General features: G+C 34.4%; 1 protein-coding gene across 3 annotated transcripts in view; it reads right to left on the bottom strand.

Moving 5' to 3' along the window:
- The window catches only part of USP48 (ubiquitin specific peptidase 48), a 91,930-nt gene that overhangs the window by 56,180 nt on the left and 18,978 nt on the right, over positions 1–16,772 (bottom strand). For all 3 annotated transcript variants that reach the window (XM_077150937.1, XM_077150936.1, XM_077150938.1), the window contains exons 2-7: positions 10,872–10,992; positions 9,739–9,895; positions 6,920–7,047; positions 6,492–6,616; positions 5,859–5,967; positions 107–240 (exon numbers count right to left, since the gene is read on the bottom strand). In XM_077150937.1, coding sequence (XP_077007052.1) covers positions 107–240; positions 5,859–5,967; positions 6,492–6,616; positions 6,920–7,047; positions 9,739–9,895; positions 10,872–10,992 — 774 coding nt within the window. The remainder of the gene's footprint in view (positions 1–106; positions 241–5,858; positions 5,968–6,491; positions 6,617–6,919; positions 7,048–9,738; positions 9,896–10,871; positions 10,993–16,772) is intronic.

Here is a 16,772-nt window from a genome sequence, read left to right as displayed (position 1 = left end):
GTAACTTTCATCCTCAAATCTAGAGTTTCAAAGTATCTTATCTGTGGTAAAATCTGTACATTCTAGTCCACAGTAAACACTTAACACTACTACTTATACATATTACCTGTCAAAGACAAAACGCATTAGCTGCAAGTTCAGAGTGCAAGGCAGGCTAAGTAGTCGAATCTTCCTTGTTGCATTCTGTTTGCTTTGACAGTTTTCACAAAAATATCGATTGTCTCCTTCTAATTTTTCTTCCTGATCAGGTACAAGACATGTTAATAAATTTAAAACAGAAGAAGGAAAAATTGAAAACAAGTGATAAAAACCTCTGAAGTAAAATTTTAATTACTAGCTTCCATCAAGCTGCTACAAATAACGAAAGATACATATGCTTGACAGGTACTACTTAACAATGACATTTTTCAATTTGTATACAATGATATTTAAAACTGATGTGATGTGCCTCTTCCCCAAAATGTATGATTTAAAAAATACTTGTCTCAGGTCCCCTGTCCTGATAATTCCTGGAAATTCTAAGGTAATTTTTAAAAAGATATATCATACGTATGCTGATGCAAAAAAAAATTAAAAACAGTGAAAGATGGGTGGAAATTTTAGAAGGACACCAGAATACAAATAAGATACATACTTGGTTAAAATAATTTAACTGCATTCATGAGACAAAGCTAAAAGCAGAAGGCAGGAAAATCAAATGTTAAAACTGAAGGTGGTTTCTTTTCTTTTTTTAAAGCTTTCCTTTATAATTCTATAACAGCTTTCTGATACAGGTTATCTAATACTGTATTAGATAACTTTTTTTTATTTATTAAAAAAAATTAACTAACACAACATTTAGAAATCATTCCATTCTACATATGCAATCAGTGATTCTTAATATCATCACATAGATGTATGATCATCATTTCTTAGTATATTTTCATCGATTTAGAAAAAGAAATAGCAAGACAACAGAAAAAGAAATGAAATGATAATATAGAGAAAAAATAAAAATAAAAAATACAAAAAATATATTAAAAAAACAGAAAGAAAACATACAAAAAAAAACTATAACTCAGATGCAGCTTCATTCAGTGTTTTAACATAATTACTTTACAATTAGGTAGTACTGTGCTGTCCATTTTTGAGTTTTTGTATTCAGTCCTGTTGCACAGTCTGTATCCCTTCAGCTTCAATTACCCATTGTCTTACCCTGTTTCTAACTCCTGATGGTCTCTGTTACCAATGACATATTCCAAGTTTATTCTTGAATGTCGGTTCACATCAGTGGGACCATACAGTATTTGTCCTTTAGTTTTTGGCTAGACTCACTCAGCATAATGTTCTCTAGGTCCACCCATGTTATTACATGCTTCATAAGTTTATTCTGTCTTAAAGCTGCATAATATTCCATCGTATGTATATACCACAGTTTGTTTAGCCACTCGTCTGTTGATGAACATTTTGGCTGTTTCCATCTCTTTGCAATTGTAGATAATGCTGCTATAAACATTGTGTGCAGATGTCCATTTGTGTCTTTGCCCTTAAGTCCTTTGAGTAGATACCTAGCAATGGTATTGCTGGGTCGTATGGCAATTCTATATTCAGCTTTTTGAGGAACCGCCAAACTGTCTTCCACAGTGGTTACACCATTTGACATTCCCACCAACAGTGGATAAGTGTGCCTCTGTCTCCACATCCTCTCCAGCACTTGTCATTTTTTGTTTTGTTGATAATGGCCATTCTGGTGGGTGTGAGATGATATCTCATTGTGGTTTTGATTTGCATTTCTCTAATGGCCAGGGATATTGAGCATCTCTTCATGTGCCTTTTGGCCATTTGTATTTCCTCTTCTGAGAGGCATCTGTTCAAGTCTTTTTCCCATTTTGTAATTGGGTTGGCTGTCTTTTTGTTGTTGAGTTGAACAATCTCTTTATAAATTCTGGATACTAGACCTTTATCTGATATGTCGTTTCCAAATATTGTCTCCCATTGTGTAGGCTGTCTTTCTACTTTCTTGATGAAGCTCTTTGATGCACAAAAGTGTTTAATTTTGAGGCGCTCCCATTTATTTATTTCCTTCGTCAGTGCTCTTGCTTTAGGTTTAAGGTCCATAAAACCGCCTCCATTGTAAGTTTCATAAGATATCTCCCTACATTTTCCTCTAACTGTTTTATGGTCTTAGACCTAATGTTTACATCTTTGATGCATTTTGAGTTAACTTTTGTGTAGGCTGTGAGATACGGGTCCTCTTTCATTCTTTTGCATATGGATATCCAGTTCTCTAGGTACCATTTATTGAAGAGACTGTTCTGTCCCAGGTGAGTTGGCTTGACTGCCTTATCAAAGATCAAATGTCCATAGATGAGAGGGTCTATATCTGAGCACTCCATTCGATTCCATTGGTCGATATATCTATCTTTATGCCAATACCATGCTGTTTTGACCACTGTGGCTTCATAATATGCCTTAAAGTCCGGCAGCGCGAGACCTCCAGCTTCGTTTTTTTTCCTCAAGATACTTTTAGCAATTCGGGGCACCCTACCCTTCCAGATAAATTTGCTTATTGGTTTTTCTATTTCTGAAAAATAAGTTGTTGGGATTTTGATTGGTATTGCATTGAATCTGTAAATCAATTTAGGTAGAATTGATATCTTAACTATATTTAGTCTTCCAATCCATGAACACGGTATGCCCTTCCATCTATTTAGGTCTTCTGTGATTTCTTTTAACAGTTTTTTGTAGTTTTCTTTGTATAGGTCTTTTGTCTCTTTAGTTAAATTTATTCCTAAGTATTTTATTCTTTTAGTTGCGATTGCAAATGGAATTCATTTCTTGATTCCCCCTCAGCTTGTTCATTGCTAGTGTATAGAAACGCTACAGATTTTTGAATGTTGATCTTGTAACCTGCTACTTTGCTGTACTCATTTATTAGCTCTAGTAGTTTTGTTGTGGATTTTTCCGGGTTTTCGACGTATAGTATCATATCATCTGCAAACAGTGAGAGTTTTACTTCTTCCTTTCCAATTTTGATGCCTTGTATTTCTTTTTCCTGTCTAATTGCTCTGGCTAGAACCTCCAACACGATGTTGAATAATAGTGGTGATAATGGACATCCTTGTCTTGTTCCTGATCTTAGGGGGAAAGTTTTCAATTTTTCCCCATTGAGGATGATATTAGCTGTGGGTTTTTCATACATTCCCTCTATCATTTTAAGGAAGTTCCCTTGTATTCCTATCCTTTGAAGTGTTTTCAACAGGAAAGGATGTTGAATCTTGTCAAATGCCTTCTCTGCATCAATTGAGATGATCATGTGATTTTTCTGCTTTGATTTGTTGATATGGTGTATTACATTAATTGATTTTCTTATGTTGAACCATCCTTGCATACCTGGGATGAATCCTACTTGGTCATGATGTATAATTCTTTTAATGTGTTGCTGGATTCGATTGGCTAGAATTTTGTTGAGGATTTTTGCATCTATATTCATTAGAGAGATTGGTCTGTAGTTTTCTTTTTTTGTAATATCTTTGCCTGGTTTTGGTATGAGGGTGATGTTGGCTTCATAGAATGAATTAGGTAGCTTTCCCTCCACGTCGATTTTTTTGAAGAGTTTGAGGAGAGTTGGTACTAATTCTTTCTGGAATGTTTGATAGAATTCACATGTGAAGCCGTCTGGTCCTGGACTTTTCTTTTTGGGAAGCTTTTGAATGACTGATTCAATTTCTTTACTTGTGATTGGTTTGTTGAGGTCATCTATTTCTTCTTGAGTCAAAGTTGGTTGTTCATGCCTTTCTAGGAACTTGTCCATTTCATCTACACTGTTGTATTTATTAGCATAAAGTTGTTCATGGTATCCTGTTATTAACTCCTTTATTTCTGTGAGGTCAGTGGTTATGTCTCCTCTTCCATTTCTGATCTTATTTATTTGCATCCTTTCTCTTCTTCTTTTTGTCAATCTTTCTAAGGGCCCATCAATCTTGTTGATTTTCTCATAGAACCAACTTCTGGTCTTATTGATTTTCTCGTGTATTACATAACTTTTGATACAAGTTATCTAATACTGGTATCATCAGTTTCTTCAATTGGCTTCCAAGATACCACACTCTCCTGCTGTCCTCTTAATTCACTAGCCATTTCTCCTCAGCATCCTTTGCCTGCTGTACCTATCTCCCTGATCTCTTAATGTCTCAATGTCCCAGGGTTCAGTCCTTGTTCCTCGTCTCTCTCTCACACTCCTTTGGTGATTTTATCAAGCCCTGACTTCTCCCCCTGAACTACACCCTCTCAAATTTCACATGACCAAAACCAAACCCTTAATTCCTTTCCCAAACCTGCTCATGCCACAGTCCTCCCTATCTCAGTTTTGGCAACTCCATTCTTTCCGTTGCTCAGGTCAAAACCCCTGTAATGCTTGGTTCCTCTCACACAGCAAATTTTATCAACTCTATTTTGAAACTCAATCTAGAATCCAAACACTTCATATCACTTCTTCAGGTACCCCTTGGTCCAAGCCACTATCAAATCAAGCTGACCTCCTTCTGTATGTACTTGCCCCTCCTCCAGTCTATTTATTCTCAAGAGAGCACCTAGAGTTATCCTATAAAAGAGACCCTATCACTTCTACCCTTACAACCCTCCAATGGCATTCATCTCAATTACAGTAAAAGACAAAACCCTACCTATGGCCTACAAGACACTACATGATATGGCCCTTGGTTACCTCTATGTCTTTGTCTTCTGCCATTCTCCCCCAGCACAGTAACATCAGTCACACTGACCTCCTGGTTATTCCCCAAACCATGAGGCATATTATCAAGCTTTATACTTGCTAGTTCATCTGCCCAGAACACTATTCTCTATGATTCATCCATGGCTGACTGCTTCATCTTCATTCATTTTTATCTCAAATTGTAACCCACCTAACCCTCAACCCTACCACAGACCCCATCCCTACTTTATTTTTCTCCACAGTACTTACAGTATTTGACATACTAAATATTTTATTTACATTTATTTTACTGTCCCTCCCTGATCCCCATATTACACTATAAGCTTTATGTAGCTTAAAACTTAAAAAATTCTGTCTCTTTCATTTACTACTGTTTACTGCTGAAACAGTGCCTGACACACAGTAAGCATGAGATAATCAGCTGAACGAATTCAATAAACTACTTATTTGGGCATGTTCATGGAACGTGCTAGAGAAGTAGGAAAAGCACAAAATTTTTTTTTTCTTTTCTTTTTTTTTTTTTTTAACATGGGCAGGCACCAGGAATCAAACCTGGGTCCTCTGGCATCGCAGGCAAGCATTCCTGCCTGCTGAGCCACTGTGGACCATCCACAAAAAATTTTAAGAATTTAAGAAATTAAGATATAAAGGAAGTTCATCTCTTATGTTATATGCCAGTTGATGCTTGTTTTCCTCTTAGCAGTGTTTGTCACAGAAAAAAGAATTACTTCCACGTTACTACATAAATCTCAAGGAAAAGAAAGTAGAAATATGGAGTGAAGAAGTTAAAAAGATGACAATAGATGTACAAAATACCTAGTTCTTATTAAATGAAAAGGTAAATTAGTTTTATGGTAACAGAGCTCAGGATTTCCTTAAATATTCCATCCATTACATCCAATCACACAATAATGTTAAGTTTTCACACATAGAACTTTACATAAAAAATAACTTGAAACACTCTAAAATTAGTTTAAGACGCAGCTTGATTCAATACTTTATAATTTATAAAGTTTTTCCTAGTTATATAAAGACATTTCTTAAGTAGAAACAGAATGGATCTATCTATTAAATCAAAATACCATTCAGAATAATATTTAATTATTAATGAGCAGAAGCAACAGATACGCCAAAATTTGAATACCTTCAAAAACTCCGAGATACAATCTGTTAACTGCTTGTGGCCTTGGATATTTAACTCCAGTTCATAAAATTTTGATAAAAGCTTAGACTCTCTGCCACACTGATTGCAACTATAATGAAATAAAGTGACAAAATTAAGATCACAGAGGGAAAGGCAATATAATGTTATCATATCACATCTGGGAAATATGGACTGAAGCATTTATAACCTTAAGTTAGTTCTATTTTCACAGAAATTACTTGTACTATATATTTTAAAATAAATACAAATACAGTGATTGGTGAGGCTATGTAAGTTTATGATTAGGAAATAACAGTTCTCTTTTTGAAAAGGTATTTTACTTGTATTCTTAGTATTATATAAAGATTCTACCTGGCACCAATTTTATTCTTTCAGCTCACATCACACAGCCACAAAAATGGCAAGAGCTCAACTAGACAGTTTCCAACACCTACAAGGGTTCAACTGCAATTATCTAACCAGTTGTTTACATGTTCCCCTGGAAACTTATTACTATAAATATTTCAGGTCCCATGATAACTCACTAAAACTCTAACTGAACTAAAAATTAGATGACATATGAGCAAATGTCTTGGAATAAAATGTACCATGGAAAAGTTGAAATACACTTACACTGTTACATAAGCATATTCCCCACAGAACTGCTGTTGGACAATGTTTCGCACATCTGGATTCTTTTGTTTAGACAAAGTATCTTCCAACAGAGACATAAAGAGCTTTGAAAATTCTTGGGCATCCTACAAAATAAGTATAGGTTAATAAAAAGAAAAATTGTACCTTGCATTTTAACTTCTAAAACAAATAGTGACACATTAATTAAATATTCTAGATACTTGTACTTTAACTTTAGCATTTTAGGATAAGGATAGCTGTTATGTTGAACCAGTTTGTTCCCACAAATGAATTTTCAGGAATAGAACCAAGTATAATGTCAAAAATCAAAATAGAAAAAAAAAATTTTCAAAAAGCATTTTACTTCATTTCCCATGGTAAATATCATAAAGAATGCTGGGGTATCTTTAAATATTTAACTATCTTACCTGCTGTTGCCCGGTGTCCAAGCCCAAGGCTTTGACAAATCCTGATGGGTCAATGTATCGCCTATTACTGTTTTGCAGCAAAGCGAACAAATACTGGAGATGCTCACAAATTGTCTGAGGTTCATAATCTATTAAAAGAGGAAAATATGTTCTTTTGTAAAAAAAATTGCAAAATGCCACTTCCTCTTCACATGAGAACATAATTAAACACCTTTATATCCAAACTATATAGTATTTTATAATAGTTTTAGAATTTTGAAAGGAACAAATTAGAAATCACATCTTTTGGAAGTAATGAAATAGCCCAGCCATGGCTGTCTATAGACATCCCTTAAAGGTAAGAGGATGTACTTTCATCAAAGACACAATGACAATCATGAATGCATTTTCTAGAGGGTTGTATCACACTGAAACATCCAACCCAGTAATAAAAACCATATTATGCTCTATTTATCGTTACCATATGATTGCCAAATACTTAATCTAACACATACACCCCACAAATAGAGCAAGTGACAAAAATCTAAGCATAGCAATTCACACTTAAGAATATAAATGATATACTATTAAAAATCATAGAATTTTAGAGTTTCAAGTTTTGAGGTATTCAAAACAGAAGCATGGATCTCAAGAGCTCTAGAAGTCCTAAGTTATAGTCTTATCTTCTATGCCAGTTATCACCTCTCAGCTCCAAATCCACCCTTCTTTGCCTGCACTGTGATAACTGAGATGAGCTCTGTAAACATTTGTCAGTTGGCATGAGATCCGGTCTTGTCAGTAAGGGCACTGGAGTGATGCTGGAAGGGGTTTACTCTTGCAGGCTCAGTTGTCCCTCTCTTGCCATCCTTCAGGGTGCAGCACTCCAAGTTCCTGCAGTAAGTGGGCCTGGAGCTTCCCCCAGTCCTTCCTCTGCCAGCTTTACACAGTAAAGTGCCTCCAGTGAGGACCCCCCCCACACACACACACACACATCATCCTTCTATGGACAGTTTGCAGCAAGTTCCAACAGTGAGGTACCCCAGCGCCTTCTTAACCATCCAGAGAGCCACAGCAGTACTCACTTAAAGAGAATACACAGGCCTTGACAATGGGGATGAGGGCCCTTTCCATGTGCTCTCTCTCAGCTGTAAGGGTGGTAGCTCCTCCCTTTATCTGCTATTCTTGATTTATAGTCCTGTTTAAATCTTACTAACCAATTCCCCATTACTCTAATTCCCTGTTAATAATTCTCTATTTTAAATTATCCCTCTTCATTTTACTGTGCAGTCCTGACTGGACGTGAATGGTTTAGCTTCTTACCATCAACTGTGACTTTAAAATAAAAATTTAAAAATAAAATCTTACTTCCTGGGGTATGAGGACTTCGCAGGCTGTTTAAAGCTATCAGAGTAAATTTTTATCTATTCCAACACTCTCAGTTACAATTTGAAATACCCTATAATAAGATCTTCAGTAACTTATACTCTGGTTTTCTTATCATAAAATGAGCTAGGACTAGAACTCAGATACCATAATTTCTAACATAAACTTTTTTTTACTACACTGCACCCAGCCTATTAAGATTAACATCAGTCACATGTACTCTGGTCAGAGCTTAAGGGTGAAAGACTTAAATGAAATACAAAAAACTATGTGCTTGGAAACATAAAAAAATATATATTGCTTGGATACATATTAATTCTACATTGCCCAAAGAAGGCTAGTGTACATAATTTTATAAAGTAGGAATTTAGTTTTCACTTATTTTACTATCTTCACAATAAATTTAAACTTCAGCAAAACAGTGCTAGAAGTTAAAAATGATCCATTTTAAATTTAAATTATTCATCCTTTACATATACATTACTTTAAATACTTAATATAACTTAATATATTATTAATCTAGAGTTAGATATTCAGAACTATAAGAATAAAGTTTGGGGGAAACAAACTTTTAAGAATTTTTAAGTTTTTTGAAGCAAAGATTACTAATGACAAGGGGCAATAATTTAAAGTATTACCACTGTATAGAGGGGCTGTAAGAAGATACAGGGCTTAAGAATCTTATTTTTTCTCTCCTGGAGAAAAGACACAAGCCATCTGCCCAAATCATAAAAAAAGAAAAACAGGGTTTACAGATGGGAGCAGCAGTCAAAAAAAGTTCCCAACTTAGAGCTCCCAGACTTATGTAATCTTAGACATCCACTTCCATCCCCTCCTGGCCTGAGTTATGAGAAGAAAAGAGGAAATTCTGGTTTATTCTATGAAAGCTCCATCTCAAAAAGGAAATCTCTAAATATAAACTAATAATATAAACCCACAAACTATGTAATTCCATGAGGAACAGTTTGTAATTGCATCTACTAAATTCAAAATGAGTATAGTTGCATAGAGTAGATTCAGTCAAGGTTAATAAATTTAATCTTAATTTTAGAGAGTATAATCTAATGTCAACCTAGCTAGGAATCAGGCCAAAAGATTGTGGTTATAGCCAAGTACTTAAGTCTTTCAAACTAGGCAAAAGAATAACCTTTTCTGTCCTACTGTTTGATTTTTAAGCAATCACTAGAAATCAATGGGTTATAATTACAATCACAGTTTATTGCATAAGAAATTTTATCTGCAAACTACTAATGAAACGTGCTTCCTTCATTTGAATACGAGCCATTTGAGTGCACAAAGAATAAAGATATTTGAATTACAACAGCATTTATAAAGGACCTAGCACCATGTTTGGCATATAGTAAACACCAGGTTAGTTGCCTCCTAGGTGGCTGGTTCAGTAGTGATCTGGCTGACAATATACTCAGAAAAGCCCTCACAGATCTATCCCTACTAACCTTTCTCTTCTTGGTTATCATCTCCCATCACGTGGTCACCACAGGTACTTGGACATAAGTATAGTGCCTGTCGGAGCTCCAAATTGAGAAACCACACTTGAAGAAATGTGTTGACATAACAAGTGGCTCCAAGGTTAGTCAGGCCCACAAATGAGTTCTACAAAATTACAAAATTTTACAGTAAAATCAATTTCCCTTTAAACTAAAAACTTCTATAAGAACCATTATTTAAAATTTTTCAGATTAAAAATTTGGAAAACTGTTCCAACCAATATGGCATAAACTCCTTAGCCTCTCTTGGCCAGAGGTAGGGAATCATTTTCATAACAGCTGCACTTTGGATTGACCAGAACAGTGGAAAAGACTTAGGAGAGCATCACTGTTCATCTTTAATATGTCTTCTCCATCCATTAAATCTAAAATTAGAATAGTGAAAACTATTCTAACGGTCAGTTTTGAGCATGTATATAGTTTTCATTTGCTATACTCCTAGGCTGCCACTATTCAGCAGAATGATAAAGTAAAATTTCAGAAAAGTTTCTCTTTATCCTATAGATCTGGGAAACCTGGGGAGAGTTTGCAATTTTTCCAAAGAGAAGACTGAGAATTCCTGAACTTACAAAGAATTATTCCTTTTAAGAGATAATGTATCTATGTAGCAACATAGCTGGCTATTTTGTGAATGCCATACTTTATGGTTAGAAATACTAAGTAGTTTTTCGAAAAAATTAAAGCTATCTGTTATATGCATATTATAATACATAAAATAGAAGACCTAAAAAGCAAAGTAATGCATCAATATGGGAGCTTGTTTCCTTGAATTATCATCTCCTTTTAAGAGACATTAATTAAAAGTTCAAAATAAAACACACAACATTACAACAAACATAGAATATGCATTTAAACTAAATTGATTACTTAAAGGCTTACTGAATTATGTACATGGCTATCTATTTTAAGCATACCATTAAAGACCGTTCCAATTCAAGTAGTTTAGTCTTCAGTTCTACTGCTTATCTTAAAGTTGGTAACCTGAAACCTGTGATGGCTTCTCATCATAGGCAATAATAATAATAATAATAATAATAATAATGAAATACAATTTAGCAATCATTTAGAAAATTACGGCTCACCTTTTTTCTCCTCTCACAGTTGGGATCATCGATGTTATGAAAACTATTTTCATCTATTTCACCTAACCAAATATGCTCACCAATTCCAACCAAGCAATTTGGATTTCCTTTACAGTTTCGTCTATGGAAAAAAAATTATTACATTTTTAAAATACTGTAGTTCTAAAATAAGAGACATGCAAATTAAAACCAAACTGAAAGAGCATTTCTCATCGATGATAACATCAGCAAAAGTGAGAAAGTATAATAATACACTCAGTTTGTGAGGCTGTGGGGAAACAGGCAGACTGATAAACTGCTGATGGAAATGCAAACTGACTGGACTTTTATGGAAAGGAACTTGACAATATTAAACAAAACTATATATGCAGTTTTACCTAGCAATCTCATTCCTAAGAATTTACTCCAAAGATACACCTTCAACACTACAAAATCACACATACACTAGGCTATTCGTTGTAGCATTGTTTCTAACTGCAAACTGCTGGAAACAAGCCTAATACCCAAATGTAGTAGATATGGCACATCCCCATAATAAGAGCACTTCGCAATTGTAAAAACAAAAACAATAGTGGTGATGGTGACACAACATTGTGAATATAATTATCATTACTGAATATATATTTGAATGTGACTAAAAGGGAAAATTTCAGATTGCATGTAAGTTACTCAAAAAAAATTTAAAAAAGCACATAAGATTGCACTACACAGTGAATCCTAATGAATTACAGTTAATAGTATAATTATACTATAATAGAATAATTACAATATTGTTTCATTAATTGTAACACACTTACCACACTAATGCAAAGTGTTAACAGGGAAAACTGGGGAACAGGTTAGGAGGGTATATGGGAACTGTGTTTTCTGAATGTTTTTTTGGCAAACCTACAACTTCTCTAATTTAAAACAAACAAACAAACAAAAAAACACCACACAAAGAAAAACAAGCACACAAAGATCTCTATGAACTGACAGAGTAACTTCCAGGGTATATTATTAAGTGAAAAAAGTAATGTGCAAATATGCTATTTTTTGTATAAGATGTATAAGGAAATGTCATGAATCTGCTCATTTGAGTAAAAAGAAAACCAGAAAGGAAAAGCCAGAGACTAATGAAATTAGTTATCCTCAGTGCCTGAGTGGGAACAGGGGCAAAAGGGGGCAGTGAAAATATTTTTCTGTTCTGCATAATGCTGATTTTGGGGGACATGCTAATTTCTCTCTCTCTCCCTCCACTCCCCTTGCCAAACACATAAATAAAATCAACAAGGATGGGAGGACCCAAAATGCAATATAAACACAAACAAATTGGTGAAATCAAACATTTCAACTGAATAACATATACAAATGGGGAACTAACCTAAGTTAACTTTTGAGCAGTTGTTAGCAAACTCATTTAACAAAGGAACAAATACTGAGCTGTATTAGGATTCCTTTTCACACAAGCATGGGTTAGCAATTCTGAGACTGCTTTCTCTACACTCTACAAATGAACAAATGAGGGAGTATATTGAGGATAAAAAGAATCAGCTTTTGGAAAAGAAAACTGCAAATAAAGAAAGGAAAAACAAAATCAACCCCACAATCCTAATTAGGAATTGCAGGTACAAGTCTGAACTTATGGGTTTTAATATATAGACAGGTAGATGAGGATTGGCAGATAACATACAGGAGAGTAATTATCCAAATTTCAGATAAGTTAAATATTTATGCTAAAGATTTTTTTCTTGGGCAGGCCATGGCAGCTCAGCAGGCAGACTTCTTGCCTGCCATGCTGGAGACCTGGGTTTGATTTCCAGTGCCTGCCCATGCAAAAAAAAAATAATAATTTTTTTTTCTTATTTGCAAATCTGGCAACACTAAGCTAAATAGCTTTCTGTCAGCTAAGGCCTAGAAGCATTAACTTGAGCACATCCAGCACCCAGATCTTCACTTCTAAATATTCTCCACTAGAAGAACCTAGGGATTCTTGGAGAAAGGGCTGACTCCAGGGCTGATGCAGGGAAGGTACAGGATAAGACTGGTACAACTTGTGCCTAAAGTGTAAGGATGTACCCAATTATTGATGGGAACATGATAAAAGGATACAGAACATACAGAAAGCACAAGCAACAAAAAACAGTAGATAAGTTGGACTTCATCAAAATTAAAAACCTGTGTTTATCTAAGGTCAGAATCAAAGTGAAAAGAAAACCCATAAAATGGGTGAAAATATGATAAAGGACTAGTATCTAGAATATAAAAAAAGAACTCTCACAAATCAATAAAAAAAACAATCCAATTGAAAAATGGCCAAAGGATCTGAATAGACATCTCTCCAAAGTAAATAGGCAAATGGTCAATAAACACATGAAAAGATGTTCAACATCATTAGCCATTAATGACAGACGGAATGATAGAATAATAGACAGACAATGCAACAAATGTGGCAAAATGTTAAAACTGGAGGATTGGGGGGTATGTCAGAGTTCACTATATGGGTTTTTGGTTATTTTTGCAACTGTCCTGTAAAGTTGGAAATTATTTCAAAATAAAAAGTTTAAGAGGGGAAAAAAAGGCAGAATGATAAAGGGCATTTATGAAAAATCCATAGCAAACATCATACTAAATGGTAAAAGACAAAGTTTCCCGCCTAATATAAGGAACAAGACAAGGCTGCTTGCTCACTTTCACCACTGATAGTCAATACTGAACCAGAAGTTCTAGCCTGAACAATTAGCCAAGAAAAAGAAAAGTCATCCAAACTAGAAAGGAAGAAGTCAAACTTTCTCTATTTGTAAATAACATGACTCTATACATAGAAAATCCCTAAGAACTCATAAGAAAGTGCTAGAATTAATAAATGAATTCAGCAAAGTTATTCTCAATAGCCAATAGATGGAAGCAACCCAAATGTCCATCAACAGATGAATGGGTAAGCAAAACGTGATAAATCCATGCAATGGAATATTATTCAGCCATAAGAAACAATGAAGTGTTGATACATGCTACAATATGGATGAACCTTTCAGACATAAACTAAGCTGGGCACAGGACAAATATTGTATGATTTCTCTTACATGAAACACTTTGAATCAGTAAATTCATAGAGCAGAAAGCAGAATAGTGGTTACCAGGAGCTGGGGGAAAAGAGAAATGGGGAGTTACTACTTAGTGGGTATAGAGTTTCTGTCTGGGATATTGAAACTGTTCTGGAAATAGATAGTGGTGATCATTATATGACACTATGAATACTTATTTATTTTTTTTGGGGGGGCAGGGGTGCATGGTCCAGGAATTGAACCCAGGTCTCCCACATGAAAGGCGAGCATTCTACCACTGAAGCACCCGTGCACTCCTGTGAATACTTAATGCCAGTTAACTGTAAAGTTAAAAATGGTAAAAATTATTTTACCGGTTAAAAAAAAAAAGACAGAATCAGCTTGAAGGTTTCTACTGGCCAAACTTACAAACAGAACTTATTGTGCAAATACAGGTTTTACAATGATTATATGGATACTTTATTTAAATATGCCTATGGTTAAACTAACTAAGATATCCATTTTTGATGGATCTAAGTGTACTGTTTGTTTTCTTAATAAAAAGAAAAATTTGGTGGGGGGTGTGCATGGCCCAGGAATCGAACCCACGTTTCCTGCATGGAAAGCAAGCATTCTACTACTGAACTATTGGTGCACCCAAAAATACTTTTTAAAAATAAAATCTGTTCTATAACTAAAAGAAAAAGATTAGGCCCTCCAGCACAATGGACTGAAAATTTCAGTCAATGATTTAATAGGTGCTATGCAGTTCAAAGAAGATCCATTATCTGAATAGGAAAGGGAGTGGGGAATCTCACTCCCTCTGAACGACCATTTAAAGAGTTATTGCTTTGTTTTTCCTCTTTATTACTTTTTAGTTTCTTAGTTGTTAGGACATTATTTCACAGGAAATAGTCAAGGTAGAAACCAATGAAGAATGGCATGTCAACTTGACTGCAACCCGTGAAGATTCCCAACTATATTGAGGCTTTGTCTAATGCATTATAAGCTTTCTTAAAAAGCAACTTGACAATACACATAAAGACTTTTGCTGGTCTTCATATATTTTGACCCAAAAATACCACTTTTAAGAATGTATCCTCAGAATTTAGAAATAACAGTTATACCTCCTGAATATATATGACTGCTGTAAGAGCTTACAGTCTAGACCCTTTACAATAGGCCCCAACCTAATAACCCATGTTCTCGACTTGTTCAGAGTTTTTATATTACAGTTAGTCCATATGATTGAGGCATGATATTTGTCTTTTTATTGCTGACATTTCATTCAGTATACAATCCTTAAGGTTCATTCACCTAGTTGCATGCCTCACAACTTCATTCCTTCTTGCAGCCACTGTGTAGTCCACTGTATGTATATACTGTAGTTTCCCCTTTCATTCCTCAGTCGTTGTACCCTTAGGCCACCTTCATCCACTGTGGACGTAGAACACTGCCACCATAAGCACCAGTGAGAAAAGACAATCACAACAGTCTTGTTTATAATTTAAAAATTGTGGGAAACAAGCTAACTGCCCAACCATGGGGACAATGTTAAACAGTGCTACGGTCATACGATGGGATATTACGCAGTTATTAAAACATTTTTTTCAAGCAACAACTTTAATACATGTAAAAATGCTTAAACAGAATTCTAAGCTAATAACAGGATAAAAAACTATTCAGTATGATTACAGTTATGGTGCTTTAGGATTTTTTGGGTGGAAGATGTGATGGTAGGAGTGGGAGGCAACATATTTTACATAATTTAAGAAGAAAGAAAACATTTTTAACATGGCTGTTTCTGAGTGGCAGGATTATGGGTGATTTTTACTTTCTTTTTTAAACTCTATTTTCCAAATTTTCTATAAAGTACATGTGTTTTTTATACATGAAAATGGTGAATTACAAGTATCTACATATGACTTAGATGAAGGCCATGATCTGAGTATACTCTGCAATTCTAGACCCAGCAAGGTATTAGAAGATATCCTAAATGTCTAAAAGGAAGACACATCAAACCCATACAATGGCAAATACCACAATTAACTATATTCCCTATATTTATACACACATAGGAAATAGTTTATAAAAATAAATTGGAAAAATAATAAATTAAAATTAAGTATATAAAAGTAAATACACAAAATATCAATCAAAATATTAAGTAATGATGATTTTAATTCTCTTCCTTCTCCTTGTCCATACTCTATATTTTCTGTAATAAGCAATTAGTGCTTTCTACAATTAGATTTGAAAGTTTTTTTTTAAAGTTCACAATTCTAAAGGACAATGAAAACTTAGTTACCACTGTAAAACTTTATAACTCATGGACCAAAGAAATTTTAAAATATTTTCAAGTGAATAAAATAAAAATATATCAAAATTTGGGGGGTATAACTAAATCAGTGCTTAGAGGGAAATTTAAAGTATTAAATGTTTACATAAGAAAACAAGAAAGGCCTCAAATCATATTTACCCCAATTTTCATAATTACCACAAATTCCAGGGAGATACAACATCAAATTTTGATAGACATTTCATGGTAACTCACAGGAAGTAGGTACCAAAAACCAACCAACCAACCAATCAACCAACAAATAAAAAGCCAACCTCTTATATTAACTCTAAGGTAAGACTCTGGTTTTATATGTAATTCATTAGTATGATGAGGGTGTTAAATTAACAATTTATTGCAGGAATACCTTGCTTAATGCTACACTACTTGGTGTTTACTTAAAATCATTCTCTCTAAAATATTCTCCTTAGGAAAAAGACAAAAGAATTTTACATATAACACCATTAATTGCAGTACACTGTTAATAGGGTTTCTTCCCCTATCCTTCAAGCACTTCACAGGCTCTAAGCCAATAAGAGG

The sequence above is a fragment of the Tamandua tetradactyla genome, chromosome 2, assembly GCF_023851605.1.
Source record: "Tamandua tetradactyla isolate mTamTet1 chromosome 2, mTamTet1.pri, whole genome shotgun sequence".
NCBI lineage: Eukaryota > Metazoa > Chordata > Mammalia > Pilosa > Myrmecophagidae > Tamandua > Tamandua tetradactyla.
Note: the sequence above shows the minus strand (reverse complement) of the source record. Positions and strands in the feature narration are given on the sequence as shown.